Source organism: Neovison vison, chromosome 2 (genome assembly GCF_020171115.1).
Source record: "Neovison vison isolate M4711 chromosome 2, ASM_NN_V1, whole genome shotgun sequence".
Lineage (NCBI taxonomy): Eukaryota > Metazoa > Chordata > Mammalia > Carnivora > Mustelidae > Neogale > Neogale vison.
Window position 1 is genome coordinate 55,441,518 of NC_058092.1, and position 27,448 is coordinate 55,468,965.

General features: G+C 33.8%; 1 protein-coding gene across 3 annotated transcripts in view; it reads right to left on the bottom strand.

Moving 5' to 3' along the window:
- The window catches only part of DNAI4 (dynein axonemal intermediate chain 4), an 80,933-nt gene that overhangs the window by 44,809 nt on the left and 8,676 nt on the right, over positions 1–27,448 (bottom strand). For all 3 annotated transcript variants that reach the window (XM_044238426.1, XM_044238425.1, XM_044238424.1), the window contains exons 2-6: positions 23,341–23,518; positions 16,444–16,628; positions 14,995–15,107; positions 13,476–13,632; positions 10,597–10,736 (exon numbers count right to left, since the gene is read on the bottom strand). In XM_044238426.1, the coding sequence (XP_044094361.1) occupies positions 10,597–10,736; positions 13,476–13,632; positions 14,995–15,107; positions 16,444–16,628; positions 23,341–23,518 (773 nt within the window). The remainder of the gene's footprint in view (positions 1–10,596; positions 10,737–13,475; positions 13,633–14,994; positions 15,108–16,443; positions 16,629–23,340; positions 23,519–27,448) is intronic.

A 27,448-nucleotide genomic window follows, 5' to 3' on the forward strand; every position in this document is an offset into this window, starting at 1 on the left:
TCTATGCTGGAATTTAGCTGGAACTTATGCTATTTAGACTTTCTTTTAATAAAAAAGCTATTTTTAAATTAAAAAATAGCATAAATGAAAGAGGGGACATTACTACAGATCCCATGGATGTTAGAAGGATAACAAAGGAATACTGTAAAAATTATATGCTCACAAATTTAATAACCTTGATGAAATTCAGGATTAATTCCTTGAAAGGCACAATCTGCCAAAACTTACACAAGAAGAAATCGACAATCTGAATAAACGATATCAATTAAAGAAATTGAATTTAAAAAAAGAAATGGAATCAATAATAAATTCCCAAAACAGAAAACACCAGGCTCAGATGGATTCACTGCTAAATTCTATCAGTAATTTAAGGAAAACCTTATACCAAATTTCTATAGTCTCTGTCAGAGGATAGAAACAGAGGGAATACTTTCTAGCCCACTCTTTGAGGCCAACACTGAATACCCAAAAGCAGATAAAAACATTACCAAAGGGAAAAAAAAAAGGTAGACAGATAACTCTTAAAGAACATATATGCAAAATCTTTAATAAAATATTAGAAATCAAATCCAACAATGTGTAAAAAGAATCAAACGCTAAGTGAAATTTATCCCAGGTATGCACAACTAGTTCAACACTCAAAAATTAAGTAATGTAATCGATCACAGCAATAATCTAGAGAAGAAATATATATGACCATATCAATAAATTCAGAAAAATGCATTTGACAAAATCTAATACCCATTCATGATAAAAAAGTCAGTAAACTAGGAATAGAAGGGAACTTCCTCAACTTGATGCAAACATCTACAAAGAAGCTACAGCTAACATACTTAATGGTGAGAAACCTAGAAGCCTTCTCACTAAGATCAGGAATCCGGCAAAGATATCCCCTCTCATCATGCCTTCTCAACATCGTATCGGAAGTCCAAGTTAATGCAATAAGACAAGAAAAGGATATAACATACAGATTGAGAAGGGAGAAATAAAACTGTCTTTGTTTACAGATGACATGTTAATGTATATAGAAAATCTGAAAGAATGGACAAAAACTCCTAGAACTAACAAGTGATTAAAGAAAGGCTGCAGGACACCAGAGAAATACATAAAAGCCAATAAAAATTCCTTTCCTAAATGCTGGCAATGAACAAATGGAATTTGAAATTCAAAACAATACAATTTACATTTGTGCCCCAGAAATGAAATAGTTAGCTATAAACCTAACAAAATATGTACAAAATCTATACAAGAAAAACCACAAAAACTTTAATGTACAAAATCATTCATGTAATGGAGAGACAGTCTATGTTCATGTTTAGGAAGCCTCAATATTGTCAAAATATTAGGTATTCCCAAATTGATCTACAGATCAATGCAACCTCAATTAAAATCCCAGCAAGTTATATGGTGAATATATACACACTGATTCTAAGTTAATATGGAGAGGCAAAAGACTCAGAAGAGCCAATAAATATTAAAGAGGAACAAAATTGGAGGACTAACACTACTGAACTTGAAGATTTACTATAAAGCTACAACAATCAAGATAATGTGATATTGGTGAACAAATAGACAAATAGTTCAATGGAATATAATAAAGGCCAGAAATAGACCCACATAGATATAGTCAATTGATATTTGACAAAGCAGCAAATACAATGGTGCTGGAACCAACCATCAACAAGTGGTGCTGGAACAACAGGACATCAGCATGCAAAAAATGAATCTAGACACAGATCTTATATCCCTCACAAAAATTAACTCAAAGTTGAATATAGATCTAAAGGTAAAATGTGAAACTATGAAAATCCTAGAGGATAACATAGAAGAATATCTAGATGATCCTGGGTATAAGGATGACTTTTTTTTCCATTTATCCAGAAATTTTATTCATTATGCCGATTAAGCAAACTAAACCTGAGAATTATTTATAATGAAACTGAAAAAAAAAAGCAAAACTAACATTATGTCCAAGTTAAAAAGTCTTTGGAAATCATAGATAAAATATTTAGAATAGGTTTCAACATTTTCACACAAATTCTTTTCATGAAAATGTAATTGAAATGGAGCATTGTAAACACTGAAAACTCTATCATCTATTTCTTCATTTGCAGTGTTGCTCTTCTTTGAAATCATGAACATTTGGAACACCACCGCAGATTTCATTCCCCTAGGACTCTTTAACCACACAGGAGCCCACCTATTTCTTTTTTAGATACAAGATGAAAGGTATGATTGCTAAGCAAAAACTGATAAGCTAAACTTCATAAAAATTAAAAATGTTTGTTCTGTGAAAGGCAATGTCAAGAGAATAACAAGACCAGCCACATACTAGAAGAAAACATTTGCTAATGCTACATCTGATAAAGTACTGTTGTCCAAAATATACATGTTTTTCTTAAAACTTAACAACAGGGGCACCTGGGTGGTTCAATCATTAAGTGGCTGCCTTGGGCTCAGGTCATGATCCCAGGGTCCTGGGATTGAACCCCACATCAGGCTCCCTGCTCAGTGGGAAGCCTGCTTCTCCCTCTCCCATTCCCCCTGCTTGTGTTCCCTCTCTCACTGTGTCTCTCTCTGTCAAATAAATAAATAAAATCTTAAAAAAAAAAAAACTAAAACTCAACAAAAATTAAAAATAACCTAATTTAAAATGGGCCAGAGAGCTTAACAGATACCTCACCAAAGATATACAGATGGCAAATACTATATGAAAATATACTCCACATCATATGTCATCAAGGAAATACAAATTAGAACAACAATGGGATGCCACCACACACTTATTAGAATGGCTAAAATCTGGGACACTGACAACACAAAATGTTGGTGAGAACATGGAACACCAGGAACCCTCCATTATTGCTGACAGAAATGCCAAATGGCACAACCACTTTGGAAGAAACTGGCTGTTCCTTACAAAACTAAAAATACATTACCATACGATTCAGCAATATGTTCCTTGGTATTTACCCAAAGAAACTGAAAGCTTATTATGTCTACACAAAAACCTGCCATAGATGTTTATATCACCATTATTGATACATTATTGATAAGGGCAAAAACTTAGAAGCAATCAAGATACATTTCAGTGTGTGAATAGATTCAATTTTGTCCTCTCCAGAGAGAAACTTCTGACATCTTTTAGAGTATAAGAGAGGACTTTTGCTCAAAGCATGTATCTGTATTTGATTGCTTTTTGTAACTGAATAACATTTCACTGAATGTATTTTAAACATTAGGTTTATCCATTCATCCACTGATGGACATCTTGGTTGTTTCTACTTTTCGATTATGATAAATACTGCTGTCGTGAATATGTGTGTACCTGTATTTGATTACCTGTTTTCAATTCTCTGGCGGGGACATATCTATCTCTCTTGGGGGGGATATATTTCAGTTCTCTGGAGACATACGTATATTTATATATTTTTATATATTTATATAAATATATAAATATATTTTTATATATTTATTTCAATTATCTGGAGATCTATATATATAAAAATATATAAAATAGGTGTGAAATGACATCATATGTATATATTTGGGGGGGGGGCATATAATAATTCTATTTAATTCCATGAGGAACCACCAAACTGGTTTTCTTGGAGTCTGCACCATTTTGCATTCCCACTGGCTATGTATGATGGTTCCAATTTCTCAACATCCTTGTTAACACCTTATTTTCCATTTTTAATCATAGTCATCTTAATGGGTAAGAAAAGGTAACTTGTGATTTTGACTTGAATTTCTGTAATGATTAATTGAACATTTTCATGTGTTTAATGATTAATTGAACATTTTCATGTGTTTGTTGGTAATATGTATATCTCCTTTAAAGAAATGTTTATTTAAGTCCAATGCCCATTTTTAATTAAATTTACTTAATTTTTAATTGGGTTGCTTATCTCTTTGTTTTTGGATTATAAGTATTCCTTATATAGTCTGGATACTGGAACTTTATGAGAGATAGGATTTGCAAATATTTTCTCCCATTATGTAGGTTGTACTTCCACTTTTTGAATAATGTTTTTTATGTACAAAGGTTTTCTGATGAAGGCCAATTTATCCATTTTTCCTTTGTTCTTTCGGCTGTTAGTGTGATATCTTATCAATGGACAAGAACCCATCCTAAAAGCAAAGGGCAAAAATATTTACCTCAGTGTTTTCTTTTAAGAGTTTTTTCATTTTAGCTCTTATATTTAAGTCACTGTTCCATTTTGAGTTAAGTTTTGTAGATGATATGAAGTGCAACTTTATTATTTTCATGTGGCTATCCAGTTGTCCCAATGCCATTTGTTGAAAAGATTATTTTTCTTCCATTTAATGGTCTTGGCACCTTTATCAAAAAAATCAGCTGACCATATATGTGCAAGTTTATTTCTGGGCTCTCTATTCTATTCTTCTGGTCTATGTACTTGTTTTTAGTACATAGTACAACCCTATTTTGATCACTGTAACTTTATAGCAAGTTTTCAAAACAGGAAGTGTGGAAAGAACTTTGTTCTTTTTCAAGATTGTTTTGGCTATTTGGAGGATCCTTTGATATCCATAGAATGATTTATTTTTCTATTTCTGTAAAACATCTTTGGGGGTTTTGATATGTATTATGTTGCATCTGCAGATTGGTTTGAGGATTCACATCTTAACATTATATTGCTCAAACCATAAACACAGGATATCTTCACTTATTTAGGACTACTTTAATTTCTTCAACAATGTTTTGTAGTTAACAGTACACAAGTCTTTCTCCTTTTTGGTTAGAATTATTCCTAGGTATTTTATTATTCTAGTTGCTATTGTAAGTGCAATTATTTTTACCTTTTTAAATTGTTCATTGATAGTGTATAGAAATACAACTGAATTTTGTGTGTTGATTTTGTATTCTGAAACTTACTGAACTTATTATTATATATATTTATTTATTTTAATTACTTTATTATATATTTATTACTATATATTATATATATACATATATATACTGAAATTATTTATTAGCTCTAATAGTTTTTGCATGAATTCTTTAGGATTTTGTATACTTAAGATCATGTCATCTGTGAGTAAAGGTATTTTTATTTGTTCCTTTCCGACTTAATTTAGTCTTTTACTTCTTTTTCTTGCCTGATTGCTTACACTAGAACTTCCAGTACAATGTTCAATGGAAGTTGAGAAAGCAGTCTGGATAGAATACATTTTATCTATTTTATCCTTGTCTTGTTCTTGATCTTATGGGGAAAGCTTCCAGTTCTTTAGCATTGAGTATAACACTAGCTGTGGGGTTTTCATAAATGCTATTTATCGGATTGGGAAAATTCTCTTATATTCCTAATTTGTTGAGTATTCTTATCATAAGACTATGTGTATTACATTTGTTGACTTACATATATTGAATTACCTTTGCATTATTGGGATAAATGCACTTAATCATAGCATATAATCCATTTAATGTGGAGCTAATTTAGTGTACTAGTACTATTGAGGATTTTTGCATCCATATTCATAAGGAATAATGGTATTAGTTTTCTTTTCTTATGATGTCTTTGTCTGGCTTTGGTATCAGAGTAATGCTGGCCCTATGATTTGTAAGTGTGCTCTTCCATTTTTTGGAAAATTATTTTTTGAAGGGTTGGTGTTGCTTCTCCTTTAAATGACTGGTTGAATTCACTAGAGACACCATTTGGTCCTGGAATTTTCTTTTCTTTTCTTTTTTAAGATTTTATTTATTTATTTGAGAGAGTGAAAGAGACACAAAGAGAGCACAAGTGGGGGTAAGGGCAAAGAGAGAGGGACAGCAGACACCCATTCGTGCAGGGAGCCTAATGCAGGGCTCAGTCCCAGGACTCTGAGATCATGACCTGAGCCAGAGTCAGTCGACTGCTTAACTGACTGAGCCACCCAGGCGTTCCTGGGATTTCCTTTGTTAGGAAGTTTTGATTATTAATCCAGTACCTTTACTTATTATACCTCTGTCCAGATATTATATTTCTTTTTGAGTCAGTTTTCACAAGTTGTGAGTTTCTAGGAATGTGTTCATTTCATTTAGTTGTCTAATTTATTGATACATGAATGTTCATTTTTTAATAAATGATTGTATTTCTGTAATGTCAGTAGTTATGTCTCCACTTCCATTTCCCATTTAGTAATTTGAATCTTCTATTCTTTCTTAGTCAGTCTAACAAAAATTTTGGCAGTTGTGTTGATCGTTTCAAAGTACCAACTTTTAGTTTCACTGATTTTTTTTCTCATTTTGCTTATATCCACTCTAATTTTTATTGTTTCCTTCCTAATGCTGGCTTTTGTAGTTTTATCTTCTTTATTTCATTGCTTAAGGGGTAAAGTGATGAACTTTTTAATTGCTTTTTTATTGAAGTAGAATTGATACATAATGCTACATTAGTTTCAAGTGTAGATCTTTTAAAATATATCTACAGCTATAAATTTCTCTTTAAATACTACTTCCACTACATCTTATAAGTATGTTATGTTGTATTTTTCATTCTCATTTGTCTCAAAATATTTTCTAGTTTCCCTTGTGCTTTCATCTTTGATCCCCTGGTTGTTTAAGAGTGTGTTGTTTAATATCCAAATATTTTTAAATTTTCCAGTTTTCCTTTTGTTACACATTATGAGTATCATTACATTGTGGCAGAAAAGATTTCAATTTTAAAAATTTTATTACCTGTTGTTTTGTGGCCTAACATAATGGTGTATTTTGGAGAGTTTTCCATGTGAACTTGAGAAAAAAATGTGTATTCTGTCATTTGGGGATGGTGTGTTCTGTGCATGTATGTTATGTCTAGGTTATGTTATTATTCAGGTCCTCTTCTTTTAAATTGATAATCTCTCTGGTTTTTCAGCCCATTATTGACTGTGGGGTACTGAAGTCTCAACTCTTATTGTAGAACTGTCTACTTCTTCCTTCAATCCTGTCAATTTTTGCTTCATATATTTGGAGGCTCTTTTGTTAAATACATATGTTTATAATTGTTATATCTTCTTTATGGATTGAATCTTTTATCAATATGTAATGTTCTTGGGGCACCTGGGTGGCTCAGTGGGTTAAGCCTCTACCTTTGGCTCAGGTCATGACCTCAGGGTCCTGAGATCGAGCCCCACATCAGGCTCTCTGCTTGGCAGGGAGACTACTTCCCCTACCCCCATCGTCTGCCTCTCTGCCTAGGTGTGATCTCTGTCTGTCAAATAAATAAATAAAATCTTAAATATATGTATTTAAGTATATATATTTAAGATTTTATTTATTCTATTTATTTATTTATTATATTTTATTTAAATTATATTTGTATTACAATTATTAATTATATTTATTATATAACTATAATATAAATATAATATATAAAATATATATAAATATATATTATATGTTAATATATAAATCATGTATAAATCTGCTTTTTCATTGGAGAGTTTATCTATTTATTCAAAGTAATTATTGTTCAGGAAGGACTTCTGTCATTTTTGTGTTCTTCATGTCTTATGTCTTTGGTCCTCAATTCTTCCATTACTGTCTTTTGTGTTTACTTAATTTTTTAATAGTGTTCTGCTTTGATTCCTAATTATCTTTTTTGAAATTTTTAACTTATTTTCTTGGTGATTACTTTAGAGATTACAATCAATTTCTTCAAAATTTAACAATCTATTATGAATTACTACTACCTTACTTCAGTAGTATACAGGAACTCCTATACCACTCTATCACACTCACTTTATGTTGATGGCACAAATTAAATCTTTATACACTGTGTGCCTATTACTATAGATTTATAATTATTGCTTTATATATTTATTTTAAATTATATTGCAAAAAATAGAGGAGAGACAAACCAAAATTATAATACTGCTTTTGTATTTATCTATATAGCTACATTTATCAGTGTCCTTTGTTTCTTCATGTCTTCAAGTTACTATCTGGTGTCCTTTCATTTCTGCCTTAAGGACTCCCTTTAGTATTTCTCATAAGGCTACTCTATTTGTGCTGAATTGCCTTAGCTTTTGTTATCTGGGGAAATCTTAATTTCTCCTTCATGGGAATATATTTAATCTTAATTATTTTATGTAATTTCTCCATCATTAGAATTATTTGAAGGATATAGAATTCTTGGTTGACACTTTTCTCTTTCATCTCTTTAAGTATGGCATCCCAATCATCTCTGGACTCCATGGTTTCTGCTGAGAAATTGGGTGTAATCCTACTGAGGATTCCTTATATGTAATAAGTCCCTTTTCTTTTGCTGCTTTCAAATTCCCTTTTAACACTTAATTATAAGATCTCTTTGTTTATCATTTTTGGAGTTTGTTGAGAATCTCAGAGATGTAGATTCATGACTTTTATCGAATTTTGGAAGTTTTTTGGCCATTATTTCCTCAAATGTTTTTTGTTTCCCTTTATCTTTTTTTTCTTCTACCATTCTGAAATTCCCTTTATGTTTATGTTGGTATGGTTGGAGGGGCTCCATAGGTCCTTTGAGCTGTGTACATTTTTCTTATTCTTCTCTCTTTTTTCTTCTTAGACTATTATTTTTATTGATCTGTCTTTTAAGAATTGCTGATTTTTTTCTTCTGCCTGCTCAAATCTGCTCTTTAGAACTCTAGTGAGTTTTTCCATTTCAGTTACTATACTTTTAATCTCTAGAATTTGTTGGTTTCTTTTTATTCCTACTCTTTATTTGTTTGTACATCATTCTGGTTTGCTTTAGCTTTTTGTCCACAGTTTCCTTTAGCCTTATCAGAATATATAATACAATTGATAAAAAGGTTTTTTTGATAGATGCAATGTCTGTATTTCCACAGGGAGTTTCTGTTGATTTCTTATTTAAACAGGCTATGCTTTCTTATTTCTTTCTATCCTTTGTAACTTTTTTTTTTTTTTTTTTGAGAACTCAACAGTTTGAATATAATAATGTGGCAACTCTGGAAATCAGATTCTTCTTGGTCTTTGGGTTTTGTTTTTGTAGTTTTCTGTGAGTCCTAGTTGTTTGTTTGCTTAGTGGTGATTCTAAGCTATTTTTATAAAGACTGTATTCTTTGTTACGTATCATCTTAGAAGTGTTTGCTTTTTGGCTTTTGGTTAGCAGGTGTCCTGACAGAGATTTCCTTGAACATCTGAATTTCTACCCGCTTAAGAAAAAAAAGGAGAGCAAAGAGAAAAGAAAAAGAGAAACAAAACAAAACAAAAAAACAACGGGGAAAAAAACTCCCAGTCTTTGTAGATTGAGTCTGTGTTAAGGTGTTCCTTTAATGCTTAGCCAGACTGTTTACAACTATGCCTTAGCCTTCATTTCCTGTTTGTACTGAGCCTAGAGATCAGCCAGAGGTGAAAGATTAGGATCTTTTTTCAAGTCTTTTCTGAGCATGCATCCTGCCCTAGGCATGCACAGGACTCTAAATTTCCCTGTATATGCAAGTCTTTTTCAATATCTTAATTTCCTAAAGAAACTCCCTCCCTAGCTTTTTCTCTCAGGGTTTTAGTGTGTTTCTTGTTTGACTCCATTGTATTCTCTTGCCTCTAAGAGAGCCAAGCTGTTCATTTGCCTTTCAGTATTTGTGAAGAATGCAGTATGCACAGCTGTTTTACCATCTGAGAGAGTACTGAATTTTTTAAAAATAATAATAATAATAAGACAAGTGCTCTGTGTCAGTCCTTCAGGTAGCTCCCAGACAGGTTGAAACAGAGGAATCAACTCCGTTAAGAATAAAGTCTGCTCTGCTCCATCTGGAACCAGAGGCCAGGGTCTCAAACTGGAACAGCAGACTGCTGTCTTTTAAGACCACCACCACATTTGTAAGGGGAATATGGCAAGAGTGAGTACAGATTCCAAAAGCTTTCCTACTAATTATAAGTTGCTTTTTTTTAAATTTAGTACTTGCTTAGAAGTTTGTCTATTTTAATCTTTCAGAAGAACTAGCTTATAGTTTTGCTGAACAACAAAGGCCATTAAAAATTAAAAACTTTCTTTTAATTACTTTTGGCCCTGCTTCACAGGTTGTTGGCTATGCAAGGTTGTTAATTTATAAACATTGAAAGACAGTAAGTGTAATAAAGGACACAGGCTCTAGAACCAGACTGTCTAAGGGTATTACTGTGTACCATAACTGAGTGACTTCAGCAAGTTGGCTAACTTCCTTTGCTTCTTTCTTCCTCCAAAATGGAAAGTAACAACAGTATCTATCTCATAGGGTTGTGGTGAGAATTAAACCAGTTCATATAAGTAAAAGGCCTAGAATATCACCTGACATTTTAAATGTTATTAGTTATGGTTGATACTCTGTAATGGTAAGCAGGCAGTTTCACCAAACATTTCATAAACACTTGAAGAGTATAAAATTCTATAATAGAGTTTCTCTAAAAATCAAAATTGATAGTTATGTCACCTAAATCTTTTATATTTGTATTTATTACTCATTATTTGTCAAATTCTAAAAGCTGTAGATTACAGTACCCAGCTATTATTGTGATTTGGCCAAAGTATTTCTATTTTTGCTTTGTATGTTTCAACATTAATTTCTTAATTGACAGACTCAAAGAATGTTCATTAAAATATGGTCATTTATCAAGCAAAATAAAATATAAGTTACCTTTGTCTTCCTTTACGATTTTGTCACATTGAACCTCTTTATTCTTTGGAGCTCCATTAATAGTCTGCATCATCCTTTCAACATATAAGTCATTGCCTAATCTATTTCTACAAAGGGTCTCATAAGTCCTGTTTCTCCGACTACAAAAAACAAAGTATATTTAACTCATTAATAAAAATTATTACCACAGATCTTTCTTCTTTATATTATGCTTTCTCTTTAAAATTAACTTCTTTAATGTGGTTTGCACCAAACATGAAGTGAGAGTTTAAAAAACGCTTTAAGGAAAGACTGCACTAAATCACCTCCAAAGGATTCCATTTACTGTACCTCCCAGCATCCCTACTACTGTCAGTGCCCACCAACAATATGCTAGCACTATCTCCAGGTAGATTTTAAGAACTTTGTTGTGAACACTGAAAACTACACATTTTCCTTAAGGTACCACTTTTGTGTCATCCTGTAGGTTTTCTTTTCACAATTATTTAATTCTGAGTATTTCTTAAATTTCTATTATGATTTCTTCTTTGATTCATGAGGAATTTAGAAAATGTGCTTTGTAACTTCCAAATGTGTATGTGAATATGTATCTGTGTTTTTATTGAGGTTTATGTTATTAATTTTCAACTTAATTCCATTTGTGGCCAGAGAATTTAGTTTGTATGGTACTATATTTCTTTGAAATTTTTGAAACCTTGATTCATGGCCTTCTGCATGGATGATTTTTATAAATATTCCGTGGGTGTTTGAAAAGAGTGTATGGTCCCTAATTGTTGAATGAAGAGTTGTGATCATTAAATTATGTTTCTGGTCCAAATTTTCAATATCTATGTGAATTTTTTATCTGGTTGACATAAAGTAATTAAGAGAGGCATGTTTAAATCTCCTACTTTAGTAAGATACTTACCAAGTTTTTAATTTGTGCTTTTCATATATGTTGAGGTTATTTTATTAGGCATATTTAAGATTGAAATTATTTTTACCTTCCTATCATTATGAAGTGAACTTCTTTGCCCCAATACTGCTGTTGGTTTAATTGTTTCTCTGTGGATGATATGCTTTTTCTTTCTTTTCTTTTTCTGTTTTAAAAATCTTTTAATATTTGATATCTTGGACTATCAGTACAATGCGTTGAATCCACTTCATTTTTGTGGATTTTTTTTTTAATTTATTTCTGTTTCTGTGACATGGTGTCTTTTAAGAGCTTGGGAAATTCCTTACCCACTCTTTTGAATAGTTCCCCTCCTCCATTCTTCCTATTTTGACTTTTTGAAACTAACCAGATGCATGTTAGACCTTTATTCTATTGTTGATGTCTTTATCTTCTCTTTGATACTTTATATCACATTCTTCTCTCCAAGGTTTATTTTGTATAATTTATCCAGATCTATATCTCAATTTATTAAATCTCTGTTCAATTATGCCTTGTTTAAATTTAACATTTACTTTTTAATCTCAACAATTATATAAGTATACCTTATTTTACAGTTATTTTTAGATGTTTTTACAAATATGAGTCATCATTTTGATAGTTTCTTGATGTTAGTATGGTGTAACTTTATCTTTTATTTAAATATTTCACACATATTCTATATTCTGTATCTCATAATATAGCCCTATTAAAATCTCATTATCCACAGATCTCATGATGTAAATCTAGGGTTTGTTATTGCTTTAATTCTCATTCATAATGGCTTCTTTATTGGTTTAGTGTATTTTTACCAAACTCAAGATGAGGGAATCTTAAAAAAGTCTAACTGGGATATGATTTCCTCCAGAGAAAATTCATGTTTGCTTAAGTTAGTAGCTATGAGACCTAGGATTGCTTGAGATAACTGAAATCCTTTTAAGGGTCGTTGATTAATACAAAAATATCTCTTTCAGTTATCTCAATTTTCCAGGAACCAAAGATTTTAGTAGAGTCTAGATCCATGTGCTAATTTTAACATTTGCTTCTAGTATCTCTCCCTCTCTGATTTCAGATAATTTATTTATCCATTTGCTATTCTTTATTTTCCTTTTTTTGGTGTTAAGAGCTTACCCTTATGTCTTAGGAGTTTCAAAGAATGATATTCAGGATCTACTTGTACTATATTTTGAAGTCCAAAAAAATTCTAGGTCATTTTATATTTGGATAAGAATAATGCCCTAAAAATATTTTAATGATGGATTTTTAGTACTATTAATCATATTCAAAGTATATTTGAATCTAAATAATCTGAATAACAATAATCTATTTTTAGTAGCTAAATTAATTTCAGACAGAGCAGACTTCAGAGCAAGGCAAATCACCAGAGAAAAGAGGGGCGTTACATAATGATAAAAACGTCAATTCTCAAAAAAATGCATAACAATCCTTCATGTGTATGTATTTAACAACAAAATTTCAAAATACACAAGGCAAAAACTAAAAACCTATTTAAATTAATTAATAAGGAGAAATGGAAAATCTGCTTTAATACAGTAAATTCAGTTATTTTCCCATTACATATTTTCCTTCTTAAGTTTTTAATATAAAAATGTCAGTCCTTTCTTTTTAAACTGGACATAATTTATACAAGCATAAAAGAAAAAATCATTAAAATATATATTGAGACTTGGAAGCTTCTTTTATTTCTTTTATTATTTGATTTAGTAGTTTACCTACTTTTTGAAGAGTAAGGTAAAGCTATGGGTTCTTCCTCCAGAAAAGAAGTACATACAACATAAATACTTTACATATCACTTCATAGGGCAAATAAATAACTTTATATATAATTTTACCAAGCACACATGCCACCACTATTTATCCAGGAATCCCCCAAAACAGAAACAAGGATAAGAACCTCTGACTTAGCATTTAAATTGCAGAAACAAATAGACAATTGAGCCATACGTACATGACCTTCGCAGCTTCTTCAGATTCCACAGAAACCATGACTGTTGGTAGGTTAAAAAACCTCAGTGTTTCTGTCTCTGTGAGTATTATCTCTATAGTCTTCTGTAGGTCTTCTTTTGTTACAATTTTTTCAGGTGTTGCCCTCATAACTCGTAAATCTAAAATACATGACTTAATAAAAATCATTTACTAATTGCTATTTTTAATTTTCATTTTACCAAAGTATCATGATGGATCATGCATTGGAGGTGGCTTTATGTGGTCAAAGAACAGACCATGTTGTGGGATGTATTCAATCCCTCTGACGCTAGAAGAGATTGTGATAATAATCATCTCCTCCTGTCTCCCTCTGAGAGGATGATCTTCCCTGCTGCTGCAGACACTGCAGATTGCCCAAGTTTTCATTGCTAAGGCTTTCTTCCTTGCTTGCTCTTTCCTTGAAGAAAATCAAGTGTTTAGCTTTCTTAGCCTCTCTTGAAGCTAGAGGTGACCATGTGACAGAGCTCTGACCAATGAGAGAACAGTGGAAATATGTAGGAAAGAAGGCGGCTCCTGGGGAAACTTACTTTCCTGATAAATAAGGGTGACATGACTGAAGCTACTGCCTTTCTCCCTCTTTCTGCCTCTAATGTGGATATAATACCACAGCTGGGGCAGATATTTTGAGACCACGAAGCAAATAGCAAGAAGCAAGAAGTGAAAAGAAAAGTTTTAAGGAAAGAGAATTAGCAGAGCGGCCAATCAAGAGTCTGACAGTCAAGACACAAAATCAAATTCAAAAGTATTGACCTTTCAAGTTCTTTTAATGTGAGAAAAATAGGTGATAGTTTAAGCTAAGGTAGTTGTGTATTCTCTTACTTGTTGTCAGGGCATTGTTATTACATATCTTAACACCAAAGACTCTCTCAAGCACTTTCCCAACCTTATGAATACTTTCCATCAACCCTTCATTATCATCTCAGAGGAAGAGACACCCTTACTGCACTCCGAGGCAAATGTTCCTTAGGTAGGTACCTATTTCTTCTAGCACTTTTGATCAGCCATCGTTTTGTCATTCTTATATCTTTGTTTTCATAACCGTTTATCTCATGTTTTATGCTCTGCCTGGAAGGAGCCACTCCGATTTGTTCTCCTGACAAATTACCAATCACCTTTAAAAACCCAATTCAAAAGTCTATAATGTTCTCTATGAATTCTTTTTCTTTCCCCACCTTCAAGATGTTAATATTCACATTCAAAGCGCTCCCATTACATTGGCATATGTCCTATTAGGACACTGATCACAATGTATCAGAAGGACTCGCCTCCTGAGTTAAAAGCACTCCTAAGGCTGGGTGGTGCCAGAGAGTCACCCTGGGAACTTGAATGCTACCTTGGTAATTCTCATGTAGCTACTCCTCAGTCCAGCCTTTGGGAATCATTATCATAGTTCTTTTATCTCAAGTACCTGACAAATCATAAGCATATTTGCTAAGGAAATAATGGGCTGTTACTGAAATAAATGACATTATTTTCATTACCTGTAAAACTAGTCAGTTTTTCCCGTCTGTAGGATGGTTCTTCGAGGTCTTCTGCTATTGAGTCAGTAGTAGATACACTTGATTTAGAAACTGTGCTACTTCCTAAAACTGACCTTTAATAATGAAAAACATTACTCATTTATTTAGGTGTTCTTATGGGTAATTAAATATATAAATAAAAACATTATCATAGTGAGAAATCAAATATAATATAATCATATAAGAAACACTGATAAAAAAGAGACTACTTATTGAAACAGAGTTGGTTTGTAGTGCTCCTTAAGTAAAAGGTCATTATAAATATATTTTAGAGAGAAAACATGTCAAACCTATGTCTAAAGTCCTTTGATGGATTCCCAATATATTTAGAATAAAAAGCTAAAATATAGTCTACCTATCCAGTCTCTCCATCTTCATTATCACTCTTCCCCTGCCCCACTTTTTCTCAATCTTGTGGTGCTCTCCTATTTTAGAGTCTCAGCCTGGAACCTCCTTTCATTTTTCACCAATTTTCTGCTCATCATTCAAATCCCATATTAAATGTGATTTTTTTCAATTTTATAAAGGTCCTCTCAAGATTTAATTAGAAGAAAATCTATATACTGGTTGGGAAATCAACAAACTGAAGAATACAAAGATAATTTCCTTGAACAATGAACTTAATACTACTTCATGATCCTTTTCTATTTTTAAGTCCAACTGTCCTCCAAAAGGATAGGTTCAGTTTACAGGAATATTATTTGTTTTGTGGAGCACTCCTATGACTACTCTGTGCAAATTTGGAGGCAGACTCTCAAACAGCATATTTTCTCTTAAATTTTGAGCTTAGTTAACATCTGGAACTTTTAACTTGTCAGATTGAAAATTACACATTCAAATATTTCCCCATAATCTTTAGATTATTTTAGGACATCATGTTTTATTATTGCGAAGACTCTGAACTTCTCCACTGTAAGCATTCGAAAAAATTCAGTAATGTGTCTACACAATACATGCATAACATTTCATTAAAAAAAAATTATGAAACAGAAGAGAAATCAAACCCTAGGAGAAGAGGGATTTGCAGGGAAGAATGGAGTTGGGCCACAACTCCACAGAAGTGGGCCACAGAAAAGGAAAGCTACTTCTTCCCATCAATTGCAACAGAGAAGAAATTGAAAAGTATGTCTGTGGGTATGTGATGCTAGCCCCACCTTTTGGTTCCTCAGGAAATCTTGAGTAAAATCTACATATATTGCTCACAAAGGTTTTGGTGTATCAGGGAACTCTTAAGTCATGCAAAGCTCTACATCTAAGTAAAACATGAGGGGAACACCAAGATGGCACACTAATGTAGAGTGGAGTTGGGAGTCTGAAGACAACTAACTTCTAAGTTACATATATGCAACTGAAATAAAAAGACAGTACATATGATATAAAAAAAAAGAATAATAAAATAGTATACTCTACCTTGTAAACTGCCCTAACATACTAGGATTTATTGTATTCTGATACAGGCTATAGGAGGATATATATTCTGATCCATATGATCCTTCTTGTGATGTAAATAGTTTATTTGGCTTTGCTGTTCCCATATGTGGGTCTTGTTGGTAAAGAGGTCGGGGAGTAACATCAACTCCAAGTGCATTAATTACCTGTGGAAAGTGGTTATTTAAAATGAAATAAGTTAAAAAAGGGAGAGAATGTTTCTGAATAATGAGCCCTAGAAAATTATATTAGTTGTAACATTTGTTTCTGATTTTATTTATTTTAACCTAATTTTATTTGAATTCCCTCTTCTTTTTTTCTGGTGAATATAGTTAAAGATTTGTCAATTTTGTTTATCTTTTCAAAGAACCAGCTTTTAGTTTTACTGGTCTTCCCTATTATCTTTTATGTCCCTATTTCATTTGTTTCTGTTCTATTCTGTTATTTTTCCTTCCACTAACTTTGGGCTTCATTTGTTCTTTTTCTAGTCCTTTGAGGTACAAAATTAAGTTGTCTGAGACTCTGTTTCTTGAGGTAGGTATTTATCTCTAAGAACTTCCCCTTTAGAATTGTTTTTGCTGCATCCCACAAATTTTGGTATATTTCTTTTCTTTTTTTTAAATTTATTTTTTAAATTTGTTTTCAGTGTTTCAGAATTCATTGTTTATGCACCACACCCTGTGCTCCATGCAATTCATTCCTTCCATAATAACCACCGCCAGGCTCACCCACCCCCCACCCCCCTCCCCTCCAAAACCCTCAGATTGTTTTTCAGAGTCCACAGTCTCTCATGGTTCATCTCCCCCTCCAATTTCCCCCAACTCCCTTCTCCTCTCCATCTCCCCATATCCTCTGTGTTATTCCTTATACTCCACAAATAAGAGAAACCATATAATTCTGTCTCAAGGTATTTTTTTCTTTTGATTTCTTCTTTGACCCATTAGTTACTCAGAAGCATATTGTTTAATCGCCACATTATTTTTGAGCTTTCCAGTTTTCTTTGTGTTATTAATGTCTAGTTCCCTAACATTGTGGCTGGAAAAGATGCTTGATATGGTTTCAATTCTCTTCAATTAATTAAGACACATTTTGTGGCCTAACATACGCGCTATCCTGGAAAATGTCCCATGTGTATTTGAGAAGAATCTGTATTCTGTTGCTTTTGGTTGGTATCACCCTTTCTGAGCCTCTATTCATTTTCTTCATTCTTTTTTTCTACTATGTTTTTGGCGTGTGTAATCTCTATAGATCTATTCTCAAGTTGGCTAATTCTTCCTTCTGTCAATTAAAATCTATTATTTAGCCTCTCCAGTGAATGTTTAAAGTTTTGATTACTGTGCTTTTCAATTCCAGAATTTCCATTTGGTTCTTTTTTATAATTTTTTTTGGTGCAACCCAGAAACTGCATTTTAAATTTAATTGAGATATAACTGACACATAAGATTGCATCCATTTTAGGTGTACAACATAATGATTTGACATATGTGTATATTACAAAATGATTACAATAGTAAGTTTATGTAAAATCCATCACCTCAGGGGCACCTGGGTGGCTCAGTCAGTTAAACATCCAACTCTTGGTTTTGGCTCATGTCATGATCTCATGGGTTATGAGACTGAGCCCCATATGGGGCTCCATGCCCAGCTGGGAGTCTACTTGGGGAGTTTCTCTCTTTGCCCCTCTCCCACTCACTTGCTCTCTCTCTAAAATAAATAACAAATCTTTAACCAAAATAAATTAAAATTCATCACCTCACATAGTTAAACAAAATTATTTTTTGTTACGATGAGAATTTTTTTTTTTAAGATTTTATTCATTTGTTTTAGAGACAGAGAGCATTCGGGCAGGGGCAAAGGGAGAAAAGAATCCTAAGCAGACTCTAGACTGAGTGGGGAGCCTGATGTGCGCCTGATCCCAGGACCTTGAGACCAAGATCTGAGCCAAAACCAAGAGTTGGAAGCCCAAGCAACTGTGCTACCCAGGTGACCCAGGATGAGAACTTTTAAAATCAATTTTCTCAGGAACTTTCAAATATATAATGTAGTATTTTTTTCAAGTTTTTATTTAAATTCTAGTTGGTTAACATACATTGTAACATTAGCTTCAGGTGTACAGTATAGTGATTCAACACTTCAAAGTAATACCTGGTGCTCATTTACCAGTACACTACTTAATCCCCATTACCTATTTAACCCCACTGATCTCTCCCTGGTAACCATCAGTTTGTTCTCTATAGTTCAGAGTCTGTTTCTTGGGTGGGTCTCTCTCTTTTCTTCCCCCTCATTTATTCATTTATTTTGTTTCTTAAATTCCACATATGAGTGTAATCATATGTCTTTCACTGACTGACTTATTTCACTTAGCATAATACTCTGTAGCTCTATCCGTGTTGTTGCAAATGGCTAGATTTCACTATTCTTATGGCTGAGTAATACTCCATTGTATACATATATACACCACATCTTCTTTATCCATTCTTCAGTCAATGGACACTTGGGCTGTCTCCATAATTTAGCTATTGTAGATAATGCTGCTGTAAACGCTGGGATGCATGTATCTCTTCTAATTGGTATTTTTCTATTCTTTGGGTAAATACCTAGTAGTGCAATTACTGGATTATAGAGTAGGTCTATTTTTAACCTTTTGAGGAAGGTCCATATTGTTTTCCAGTGTTGTTGCACCAGTTTGCATTTCTAACAGCACAAGAGGGTTCCCCTTTCTCCACATACTTGCCAACAATAGTTGTTCCTTATATTGTTGATTTTAGCCATTCTGACAGGGTGAGGCAGTATCTCATTGTAGCTTGATTGCATTTCCCTGATGATCAGTGATGTTGAGCCTCTTTATTGATGTTTTCTGAATTGGGTGTGACAGTTATCATACATCTTTTCACTTCTTTAATCATGGTCTCTTTAGTTCTATGCTGGGAAATAAACTGAGGGATTTAGAAGGGAGGAGGGTGGGGGGATGGGTGAGCCTGGTGATGGGTATTAAGGAGGGCAGGGATTGTATGGAGCACTGGATGTTATATGCAAACAACGAATCATGGAACACTACATCAAAAACTAATGATGTACTGTAACGGTGACTAACATAACACAATTAAAAAAGGGGGGCCAGAGGGGAGGGAGAGGGATAAACAGTCTGAGCTAAGCATGGAGCCAGACTTGGCGCTCTACCCCTGGACCCTGAGATCGTGACTTGAGCCAAAACCAAGAGTTGGATACTTAACCAACTGAGCCAACCAGGCACCCCTTTTCCAAGAGTTTTATAGTTCTAGCTGTAAGAATGTGATACATTTGGTGTTATTTTTTTATATAAGCATCCTACATAATTCTTTTGCATGTAGATATCCAGTTTTTCCAACACCTTTGTTGAAAAGACTGTCCTTTCCCCATTGCATAGAATTAACATCTTTGTTAAAAATCATTTGAACTTGTGTGTAAGGGGTTATTTCTGGGCCCTCTATCCTATTCCATTGATCCATATATCTGTCTTTATGCTAGTAATGCACTGTATCAATTAGTACAGCTTCATAGTAAGTTTTGAAATCAGGACGTGTGAGACCTTCCACTTTGTGATTCTTTTCCAAGACTGTTTCGACTATTTGGGGTCTCTTAATATTCCATATGAATTTTAGGACAGATTTTATTTCCACAAAAAATGTTATTGGGATTTTGATATGGATTGCATTTAATCTGTATCTTGTTTTGGGTACTATTAGAATCTGAAGAAATATTCTAATGTAGGGATGCCTGGTGGCTCAGTGCGTTAAGCCACTACCTTCAGCTCAGGTCATGATCTCAGGGTCCTGGGATCAAGCCCCGCATTGGGCTCTCTGCTCAGCTTCCCCCTCTCTCTCTGCCTGCCTCTCTGCCTACTTGTGATCTCTCTCTCTGTCAAATAAATAACTGAAATCTTTTAAAAGAAATATTCTAATGTATAAACAAGGGATGTTTTCCCATTTATTATTGTTTTCTTTCATTTCTCTCGCCAATATTTGTAGTTATCAGTGTATAAGTCTTTCACTTCCTTAGTTAAGTTTATTCCTAAGTATTTTATTCTTTTTGATACTATTGTAAATGGAAATCTTTTTTCTTATTTTTCTTTTTGGATTGTTTATTGCTAGGTATAGAAACACAACTGATTTTTGTGTGTTAACTTTCTATATTACAACTTTGCTGAACTTACTAGTTCTCAGTTTTTGTTTTTGTTTCCATGTGGCATCTTTGGGAGTTTTCTACATATAAGATCATGTCATCTGCAAACTGAGATTTATGTTTTCCTTCCTATTTTGGACAATTTTTATTTCTTCTTCACTAATTGCTCTGGCTAGGACACCCACTACTATGCTGAGAAGTAGCAAAAGTGGGCATCCTTGTATTGTTTCTGATCTGAGGGGAAAAGCTTTTGGTCTTTCATCACTGAGTTTGACATTAGTTGTAGTTTTTTCAGAATGCCAGAGAAAATCCTTTCTCAGATTAGCTAAACGGTTAAAAAAATTTTTTTTTAAATAATGAATGGATATTAAATTTTTTCAAATGCTTTTTCTTTATCTGTTCTTATGATCCCATAGATTCTTCCCTCCCAGTTTATTAATATGGCAAATACTATTGATATTTAAATGTTGGAGCAAACTTGCATGCATTATCTGCAGTTGGTCATGATGCTCTCACTATCCCTTCTACATATTATAATACCATATGATATATTTGTGTTGTATGTACGCATAACATACACATAATACATAAAATGCATACACTATATGATTGTTATGGACTGGATGTTTTGTACACCCAAATCATGTTGGCTTCCTAATTCCAGTATGATGGTACTGGACAGTAGAACTTTTGAAAAGTAATTAGGTTGTGAAGGTGGAGATCTCATGAATGGGATTAGTGAAAACCCTTCTGAGAAGAGGCCAGAGAGTTAGCTAAATGTCTTTCCACCATGTGATACATTGGGAATACATTCAGGATACATTGAGAATTTAGCAACCTGCAACCTGGAAAAGGGTCCTCACCAGAACCCAACCATGTTGGCATTCTAATCCTGGGCTTCTAGTCCCAGAACTCTGAGAAGTAAATTTGTTTATAAACCATCCAGTCAAAAGTACTTTGTTATAGCTGCCTGAGATAATGGTACATGTAGTATGTTTGCAAATACATAGCATTCATTTATAAAAATTATATTAGCTTGTTTTCATTTTTTGGCTATTATAAATAAAGATGCTATAAACATCTGTGTACTAGTTTTTATATAAACATATACTTTCTTTTCTCTTTTATTATTTTTTTAAAAAGATTTTATTTATTTCCCAGCGATGGAGAGAGGAAGTACAAGATGGGGGAGCAGGAGGCAGAGGGAAAAGCACCCTCCCCACTGAGCAGGGAGCCTGACACGGGACTCAATCCCAGGACCCCAGGATTATGAACTGAGCCAAAGGCAGACGCTTAATTGACTGAGCCACCCAGGAGCCCCACTTTATTTTCTCTTCAGTAGATACCTAGAAGTGGAATGGCTGGATGGTATAGTAGATATATATTTAACACTGAATAAAATGCCAAATGGGTTTTCATTTTCCATTCCTACCAGCAGTGTATGAAAATTCTGATTCCTCCACATACTTGTCCACATTTGGTATGATCAGTCTTACTAATTTTAATCATTCTAATAGGTGTTCAGCAGTATCTCGGTTTCAATTTGCATTTCCCTAATAACTAATGCTGATCGTGTGCTCATTTGCTATCTATATATGTACTTTGTTGAAGTATTTGTTCAAATGTTTTGCTCATGGGGTGTCTGGGTGGCTCAGTTGTTAAGTGTCTGCCTTCAGCTCAGGCCATGATCTCAGGGTCCTGGGATTGAGACTAGAGTTGGGGCAGGAGGCAGGGGGTGACTCTCCTCAGCAGGGAGTGTGCTTCTCCCTCTGTGCTCATTCTCTCTCTCTTTCTCTAGTAAATAAAAACAAATCTTTAAAAAATGTTTTGCTTGTTTTAAAAACTAGGTTGTTTTAGTATTGTTTTGATAATTATTTATATATTTTGGATACAAGTACTTTATCAGATATATGCTTTATAAATAATTTTTCCCACTGTATGGCTTCTTTTTTCATTCTTTTAGCAATGTCTTTCAAAGACCAGAAGCAGCTTTCATTTTGATGGAGTCTGATTTACCAATTTTATCTTTAATGGACTGTGTTTTTTTGTGTCATATCTAGAAGTATCATTGCCTAGCCCATTCAGATTTATATATTACATACTTGTCTGTATATATATTATGAGTAAAGGTTTTAAAAATTCAATTCTTAGTTTTCTAATGAGATAACTAATTTTGTGACTATTTATTTTACCATATTTTCTAGAGTATATTGCAAAGGAGAATGGACGTTAGCCTTACTATCTATACTATAGCTAGGTGAGCTATTATTACTACCAGTTTTTAAGGTCATGAGCAGACTTTCCTCACTCCACTCTAATGCTCTCATTATTAGTAATGTATTATAGGAGCCAACAGCAAATATTATGCTGTAAGATATGTTAGGTGGTGAAGACTAACAAAATCAATATATCAATATTAGAAGAGAGTTAGTTATTTCAAAGCAGTATATTTTCCACCTTTAACATTTCAGTTAAGTTCTTTATGGTGCCATTTTCAAATAAACTCAGAATTCTAAAGAATATTACCTGGGGCACCTGGGTGGCTCAGTGGGTTAAAGCCTCCACCTTTGGCTCAGGTCATGGTCCCAGGGCCATCGGGCTCTCTGCTCAGCAGGGAGCCTGCTTCCCTTCTCCTCTCTCCCTGCCTCTCTGCCTACTTGTGATCTCTGCCTGTCAAATAAATAAATAAAATCTTAAAAAAAAAAAAAAGAATATTACCTGTATGGGTGTCCTTACAGTAGGTATATTCATTTTTTCTGTTTTTATCTCAGGTAGAACCATCAAGGTTTTTGACATTGCCATTCTGCTTTGGTTTGCACCAAGATATCCTTTTGTTTGCCCTCCTTTTACTGTGTTAGTAAAGCTAATAGATTTCTTTGGCTGTGGGCCAACGCTCCTTTATCAGGAAAAGAAAACATAATACAAAGGATCCATGACTGAAGGAAAACTTACCAACAAGAAAAAAACAGACTTTCATTTAGAAACACGGAAACAATCTGAACATATAAACAAGAAATAATAATAGCTACTTGAGAGTTCATCATGTGTAAGCAGAGTTCTAGAATGTTTACCTGCATTATGTCACTTTTTTCTCACAACCCTTAAGAGGCTGCTATAAATATCATTTTATATAAAATCACAGAGGCATAAAAGGGAAATATTCCTCCTAGAGTTGAAATTTGAAGTCAGGCAGTCCAATCCAAAGTCTAAACGGATTTCTCTGGGTCTTAGTTTCCTTATTTGTAAGATGGGGATATTAAATAATGCCTTATTCATGGATTATTATGAGGATTAAATGGATTAATTTATACATTATGGTTAGGAAGTCCCTGGCACATAGTAAGCACAAGTCAGTGTATAGTATAGCTACATAGGCAGAATGAAGCATGAGTAATAAAACCTGGAAAGAATATTGTGCTCCTGTCTAAATAATTGCATAATAAATTTAATAAGAAGAGAAGATAATATAAAAATGTTTGCATACTGGAGGAAAAAAATATGATTTTACTTTTCTATACTCTACAAATTCCTTAACACAAAAACCTGCCTTATCATTCTTTATCAGAGTTCTAGGACTCTGATTGTATTATGGATTTCTATTTAAAAAAGGATGATCTTCCCTCAGATTATAAAAAGGAAATCTGTTTCCAAAGCAAACATTTTATTTTTTTTATTAATTTTTGATTTTTATTTTAAGTAGGCTCTACACCTAACTTGGGGCTTAACCATGATTCTGAGATTAAGAATCATGTGCTCTACTGACTGAGCCAGCTAGGTGCCCCAGACCCCCAAAGAAAACATTTTAGACGAGATCGGGCGCGTTCAGGGTGGTATGGCCGTAGACAAGAAAACATTTTAAATGATACTTTTACTTTCCAAATCATAAAAGATCAGACAAGAATGAAATATTTTTAAATGACAACCATCTATCCACTTTTCATATTTTATTTTTCTTCATAGCATTTATTACAACTGGATGCTTTTTCCTGTTGATCACTCCTTTACCAGAATATAAACATCTTCAGGGCAAGAAATTTGTCTTGTTCGGTGCCTGGGTGGCTCAGTGGGTTAAGCCTCTGCCTTCAGCTCAGGTCATGATCCCAGGGTCCTGCGATTGAGCCCCGCATCAGTCTCTCTGCTCAGCAGGGAGTCTGCTTCCTCCTCTCTCTCTCTCTCTCTCTCTCTCTCTCTCTCTGCCTGCCTCTCTGCCTACTTGTGATCTCTATCTGTCAAATAAATAAATAAAATCTAAAAAAAAGAAATTTGTCTTGTTAATTGCTATATTCCTAGAATCCACAACAGTACCCAGTATAGTGTGGTCACTAAAAAAGCATTTTTTAAATAAATGAATTCCATTCATGTGGCATTCCAAATTTATATTCCTTGAAAGTATTTTACCCTCTCCTCTTTCCTACAATGTCTAAATGACTTTATCTTCAACATCTCTAAGAAAATAAGATCAATCAGGTAAAAACTCCTTAAATTACTTCTCCGTTGTCATTACATTTTTCTATAAACTCATCTAAAATCTACATCAAAACCCTACAAACTCATTTAAATTTATCTTTCTTTCTTCTTTCAGTAAAAGAGTTTCCATTGCTAACTAAGGCTAATCTTTCTACTTCTGCTCTGAAACTTGTCCAGTACTACTTTCTTAGGGACTTTTGTCCATCAGTAATTTTCTATCTGCTATATATTATTTCCTCGAGCATATAATTATGCTCCAGTCATCCCCTCAACTTAGAAATCCTTCCTTTAGTTATGTCTTCCTCTGTGTGTTACTTTATCTACCCTTCCTTTCATAGTCTAACTCTTTTTTTTTTTCATAGTCTAACTCTTTAGTCAATACTACTACTTCCTTATCCCTCTTATTTGCTCCATAATTCACAACAGTCTAGTACTGCCTCTCCTCTGCTGTAGAGAGACTACTTTCCTTAAAATCACCTAGTCCTTCAACTTGTCAAATCTGAGGGACTCTTTTCAGTATTTATCTTTGTAGCATCTGACAGTTGACCCTTCCCTCTTCTGTGACACCACTATCTCTTATTATTCAACCTCTTTGGGACCTCTAGCCACCTGATCCTTCCATTTTCTACTAATTCGTACCTTTTAGTTTTCTCTTCTTCCTCTCTTTAATCTAGAATCCACAATTCATCAATTGAATCACTCTCTTACCATTACCTTCAATTTGTATTTTCTGTCTCCTTGACCTTTTGCCCTCCTATCCTTACAAAAGCTAGTCTTCCCATTTTATTTTTCCTTTATTAGTTTCCTCTTTTGAAGATTACACTTAGGCTCAAACCTCAGTTACTGGTTTGTTCTCTCTCTCTCTCTCTCCACACACACAGCACACACTATCCCTGAGTAAATGTAACAGAACTCATGGTTTCAATGACCACTTATATTCCACTTTCTTATGGCAGTCTACCATAATCACTACCACCTCCTTTCTCCCATTCCCTATTAGATTTTATATCCTTAATTACTGATATCCTCTCTCTGTCTTGAATACTATTGGCATAATTCCTGAGTATTTTAATATCCATGTAACCTTTCTAATACTATGGCTTCTTGGCAACTTGAACCTTTCTCACATACATAAGAGAAAGAGAGAGAGAGAGAGAGAACGCATGCAAGCTCCTTTGGAGAGGGAGAATTTTTTTTTAATATTTTTATTTATTTATTTGACAGAGAGAGAGATCAAAAGCAGGCAGAGAGGCAGGCAGATAGAGAGAAGGGGAAGCAGGCTCCCTGCTGAGCAGAGAGCCCGATGCGGGACTCGATCCCAGGACCCTGGGATCATGACCTGAACCGAAGGCAGCGGCTTAACCCACTGAGCCACCCAGGCACCCGGAGAAGGAGAATCTGAAGCAGGCTCCATAATCAGCACAGAGCTGAGGCGGGGCTCAATCTTAAAACCCTGAGATCATGACCCCAGCCAAAATCAAGAGTTGGATGCTTAACTGATTGAGCCACCCAGGTGCCGCATACCCTCTTAATACCCAATTTCAGACAACTATATTCAATTCCCTTCAACTCCATTATCACCTTCAAACCCTTGATTCTATAATGTTTACTGCTTCACCCACCCTCTCATGCAATCTCTTTTCTCCTGCACATAAGGTTAATAAATGTAATAGTTAATTAGGTATACCTTGGAGATATTCCAAGTTCAGTTCTCGGCTACCACAATAAAGCAAATATCACAATAAGGTGAGTTAAATAAATGTTTTGGTTTCCCGGTGCATATAAAATTGTGTTTACACTATACTGTATTCTATTAAATGTGTAATAGCATTATATCTAAAACCACAATGTACATACCTTAATTAAAAAAATACTTTATTGCTAAAAAATGCTAATCATCAAGATTTCAGTGAGCCACAATCACTGAGCACAGTTCACTATAACAAATAAAGTAATAAAAACGTTTGAAATATTGCAAGAATTACCAAAATGTAACATAGCCATGAAGTGAGCAAATGCTGCTTGAAAAATGGTGCCAATAGACTAACTGGACACAGGGTTGCCACAAACCTTCAATTTGTATAAAACACAGTATAAATAAAGTGCCACTATGAGAAGTGCAATAAAATGAGGTATGCCTGTATTATAATCCTTACGTACACTCTCAGCCTCCTCTTCCTTTTTTAAATTCACTGTACTTGCTGGGAAAACCAAAACTTTGATCAATTCCAGTTATTTTCTTACTTTGAGCCTACACCTGTATATTAACCACATTTCTATCTTCTGTAATCTTGGTGCTTTACCATTTGCCACACAAGTTTAGGCCCAATAGGTCTTGTTCTGGACAAACTGATATGCT